Source organism: Helianthus annuus, chromosome 9, assembly GCF_002127325.2.
Source record: "Helianthus annuus cultivar XRQ/B chromosome 9, HanXRQr2.0-SUNRISE, whole genome shotgun sequence".
Classification (NCBI taxonomy): domain Eukaryota; kingdom Viridiplantae; phylum Streptophyta; class Magnoliopsida; order Asterales; family Asteraceae; genus Helianthus; species Helianthus annuus.
In genome coordinates, this window is record NC_035441.2 from 58,768,819 (window position 1) to 58,774,141 (window position 5,323).

Genomic DNA, 5,323 nt, shown 5'->3' on the forward strand with positions numbered 1-5,323 from the left:
TACTGTACGTAACTCGCACGATGAAGCTACCGACCTCGCGTTCATTGCAAAGCTCATAGCTAGAGTGATTACCGGACAAGATTCTGAGCTTGCTTCCGTAGGAGATGGCTGTTCTTCCCTCTCAATCGTGAAGGTGCCTAACTACGGTGATGATGACGAGGCAGAGGCGACAACCTTGAACGAATTCTTAATCAATTGGACGAGATCCCTGCGACTTATGTGAAGTAAGATTGACGACATACTTGACCAGAAAAGGAAGATGAAGTATTCATCTCAAAGGTGCCCCTCCAAATACTAGGAATTCTCTTTATTCCTATCATCGTGCCTATACGCGCATAACGATAACGAGTGTTAGCGCGTGGACCATCGCAAAGGTTATTTCCATGACAGTGGTATAAGGGCAGTAGTGTCCCCTCCTTGATTGATCATCTGCTTGGATGAGAGGACATTGGGGTAACTGTGCAAGACAATTTATTATTACGGGGGCCCACGTAATAACAACTTGTAGTGCATGGAAATCCTAGTGGACTCTGCGGGCCAAGCTAACGATCACAAAAATAAACTCTAGGTGTTCACACCTTCCTATGGTAGAACAATACTGATGTAGTGCGTGGTACGATAAATGAAGATCAAACACGTTGATTCTACGAATACCCGTGTAGTTCTTCCCCAACCCCCAAATTGCAACCCAAAGGCCACGGAATTTGAAGTGAAAATTTGATAGTTACAAAATTGAATTCTGGTTCTTTCAATTACTAAAGGGACATATAAATAAGAACAGAAATTCGAAATGGGCCTAAAAAAGATAACGGGCCAAACACACGGCCTAAAACAAAATACCCAAAATAGTCCAAAAAACATAAAAATGCAAACAAATAATGGAAATAAGCGTTTTTGACCCCGACGACGACCCAAACTATTGTAGGCATTTGCAGCAAGATGGAGCTTGTTCTCACGTTCGTTTCGCCTGGTCGCACGCCCAAAACGGACCTCCGTAGCCCAAGTTAGAGCCATTTTAGTGAAGCCCCTTTTGTTACGCGGTCTTGGGCCTCCAAATACAGAATAGCCCGTTCCTCCACACTTGGGCCCGCATCATTCCCCCCTGGATAGATAAAATTCGCCCTCGAATTACCAACAGGTTCATCATCAGAAGACTCTCCATAATAAGGCAACAGATGCATCACATTAAACACATCAGAACAACGAATGTGACTTGGCAGCTTCAGACGATAAGCATTCGGATTGATCTTGTCCACGATTTCAACTGGACCAATCTTCTTGGCTGACAACTTGTTATATTCCCCAACTGTAAAACGATCTTTAGTCAAAACAGCCCAAACAAAATCACCTTCCTCGAACTCAACATGCCTTGCTTATACTTCAGATTAGCTCGGGTTAAATGATCATACACAGCATTATGAACTTCATGTAAACCCTCCATAAAATCTTGAACTTTCTTTGGGACTGATCCAGAAACAGGAAGAGACATCAAATCAAGTGGTCCCCGAGGCTGAGATGAATACACTATCTGAAATGGACTATATGCAGTGCTCCGATTAACAACATGATTATGAGCAAACTCAGCTTGGTACAATTTCTGATCCCGTGCCTTCACATGATCACCAACCAAACACCTCAGCAAATTCCCAAGTGACCGTTTAACAACTTCAGTTTGCCCATCAGTTTGTGGGTGATAAGCACTACTGAAATTGAGCTGAGTATTCACCATCTTCCACAAGCTTCGCCAAAAATGACTCAGAAATCGGGTATCCCGATCAGACACAATAGAAGAAGGTAGCCCATGCAAACGGTACACATCACGAAAAAAGAGTTGGGCTACATTAACAGCATCAGTCGTCTTCTTGCAGGGAGTAAAATGAACCATCTTAGAAAACCGATCGACCACAACAAAGATGGAATCATTACCTCTCTGAGTACGAGGTAACCCCAACACGAAATCCATACTAATATCAACCCAGGGCTGTGAGGGAATTGGGAAAGGCATATAGAGACCCGCATTGGTAGCCGTGCCCTTGGAGACCTGACAAATACGGCACCTCTTCACATAACGATCCACCTATTTTCTCATAGTAGGCCAATAATAAGAATCTTGAACCAGTTGTAAAGTACGATCACGACCAACATGCCCTTCACCATGTAACTCCTTAATAATCTGTAAGCGAAGACTAGAATCGGGAATACATAGCTGATTCCCCTTGAACAGAAAACCATCATGCAAAAGAAAGTCTGACCTTTGCCCAGTTTCCACATCCTGCAAAATAACTAAGAAATAAGGGTCAATGGCTAACTGCTCACGACTGACCTCCAAACCCGGCACATCAACCCTCATAGATACAAGCAGATTACTCCTCCTGCTTAAGGCATCAGCAACCCTATTTGAAACACCAGTCTTGTGTTTGACCACAACAGTAAACTTCTCAAGAAAGGCCAACCATCGCCCATGTTTATGAGATACCTTGTCTTGAGTACGAATGTGCCTTAGGGAATCATGATCAGTGAATAAGACAAACTCCATTTGAAACAAGTAATGGCGCCAATGCTTTACAGCTTGGACCACTGCATAAAACTCTAGATCATAAGTATTGTACCTCAACTTAGGCCCAGTCAACTTCTCACTAAAATAAGCAACAGGTCGACCACCCTGACTAAGAACCCCACCAATTCCAACCTTTGAGGCATCAGTATGAAGTTCAAAAACTTGAGAAAAATCAGGCAATACCAGAATGGGTGCTGTAGTGAGCTTCTCTTTCACAACTTGAAAAGCCAACTCTGCCTCATCTGTCCATACAAACGTCTTCCCCCTCATACAATCTGTCACTGGGGCCATAATAGAACTGAAGTGTGGAATAAACCGTCTGTAAAAAGAAGCAAGCCCATGGAAACTACGAACTTCAGTAATGGTAGTAGGAGTTGGCCAATTTTGAACAGCCGCCACCTTGGATTCATCAACTTGTATCCCATCACCAGAAATAACATACCCCAAGAATAACACTTTAGGGGTCATGAACACACACTTCTTGGTGGCTGCATAAACTCGAGGAATAGGAAACTTGTAAAAATAGTAGCACCACTAATTTGATCAAGCAAATCATCAACTCGAGGAATAGGAAACTTGTACCTCACAGTAATCTTGTTGATTGCTCGACTGTCAACATACATACGCCAAGTGCCATCTTTCTTTGGAGTTAGTAAAGCCGGAACAGCACAAGGGCTCATACTTTCACGAACGTGGCCCTTAGAAATTAACTCCTCAACCTGTCTTCGCAACTCCTCATGCTCAGCAGGGCTCATCCTGTAATGTGGTCTATTGGGTAACTGTGACCCAGGCTCCAGATCAATATGATGTTGGATGTCACGCAAAGGTGGTAGTCCATCAGGCAACTCAACAGGAAACACATCAGAAAATTCCTCAAGCAAAGGAACCATAGCATCAGGAATTTCGACTTCCTCGGGCACTGCCTTCCCTATCAAAACAAAAACACTGTCTGTGTCCTCCAATTCATCTTGACACTGACTGATGGTCAACAAATTACCCGACTGTTTTGTGGCTAACTGTTTAGGCTTGCTAGGGACAAGAGTGATCTTCACACCACCAAACAGAAAGCTATAAGTATTGGACCGCCCGTTATGCTCTATATTACGTTCATATTCCCAAGGTCTACGCAACAATAAGTGACATGCGTCCATAGGGACCACATCACACACAACATCATCTTTGTACGTTGACCCAATAGAAATAGTAACAAGTGCCCTTTTAGATACCGTCACTTCACCTCCCTTTTTAAGCCATTGAAGCTTGTACGGTTTCGGGTGACTCTCTGTCTTCAAGGCCAACTTTTGAACTGCCTCTTCAGAAATCAGATTGTCACAACTCCCCGAATCAATGACAAACGTGCAAACCTTCCCCAAAATGGTACATGTTGAGTGGAAGATGTTGTGTTTCAGCCAGTCATCCCCATTTGCCTTTGGTGTATAGCAAGAGCGTCTGACCACCAAATTCACCCCAACATCACCGGTCACAACCTCCTCTTCATATTCAGTTTCTTCATCGTACACTGGGTTATTCTCATACTCTTCATACTGATCATCCTCCGACTCAACAAACAAGTGTCTTTTACCAGCCTTTTTGCACTCAGCTTGACGATGGCCTGTTTCACCACAACTGAAACATCTCGGACCACTACTGCTAGCCCCCTTAGAAGTAGGCCCGGTATTGCTACCCCCCGGCTTCTGCTGACTAGGCCCGCCATGAGGTGCCCCACTGCCTGTCCCAAAGTTTCCTCCAGCAGGGGTAAATGAACCGCCCACCCGACGATTTTGCATCTCAAAGGCCAACGCCCGTTGGTGTGCCTCTGGAATGGTTAACGGATCAAAAAGGTTCATGGACTCCATAATTTGAACCCTCAGACCCCCAATATACCGAGAAACAAGTTGCTCCTCCGGTTCTTGAATATCATTCCTTGCAATCAATTGATAAAACTCCGTTGTATAATCATCAACAGATTTGGCCCCCTGTTTTAAATTCTGCAGACGTTGGTACATCAACCTTTGAAAATTATGTGGCAAAAAGTTGGACCGCAAGCACTTCTTCATCTTGGCCCATGTCACAATCCTTGACTTTCCGAGCCTGTTTCGTGTTAACTTCAATTGTTGCCACCACGCAGAGGCCCTACCACGTAACCTGGTAGCGATCAAGGCCACTCGCTTGTTTTCAGGCACCTCCTTATACTCGAACACCTCCTCCACGGTAGCCAACCAATCGATGAACCCCTCCGGATTCAAACTAGCCCCATCAAATTCTGGAATATCAATCCTTATCCCAGAATCCCAACGCATGTTACCCCCTCCACGTTCACCCCTTGGCCGCCCTTCTTGTTCGTCTTCGGAAGTCGAACCATCACCAAAAGGGTTACTAAAATCAGAACCATACCCATCATTGGGTCTCTGCCTCCTACGATTGATCAAGTCGGCCATCCGATCAGTCAACTGATCGACCACCTGATCCAACCGCTGATCCACTCTCGCCATAAGTCGCTGCTCCAACTCTCGTTCATACACTTCATCGAGAGGCCTGTTGTTGTTTCTCCTCGGAGGCATTTTGAGCCAGGAATTTGGCTCTGATACCAACTGATGTAGTGCGTGGTACGATAAATGAAGATCAAACACTTTGATTCTACGAATACCCGTGTAATTCTTCCCCAACCCCCAAATTGCAACCCAAAGGCCACGGAATTTGAAGTGAAAATTCGATAGTTACAAAATTCAATTCTGATTCTTTCAATTACTAAAGGGACATATAAAT

At 44.4% G+C, this 5,323-nt stretch overlaps 1 protein-coding gene across 1 annotated transcript; it reads right to left on the bottom strand.

The window, feature by feature from the left end:
* Nucleotides 1–3,021: 3,021 nt before the first annotated feature.
* Nucleotides 3,022–5,049, bottom strand: LOC118481722. The gene has a single exon (XM_035976937.1). It carries the CDS (start codon nucleotides 5,047–5,049, stop codon nucleotides 3,022–3,024), a length of 2,028 nt encoding a protein of 675 aa, XP_035832830.1.
* Between the last annotated feature and the right edge of the window lie 274 nt (nucleotides 5,050–5,323).

Coding starts and splice junctions, on each gene's coding strand:
- LOC118481722 (XM_035976937.1), bottom strand. CDS start 5,049: ATGGCGAGAGTGGATCAGCGGTTGGATCAGGTGGTCGATCAGTTGACT.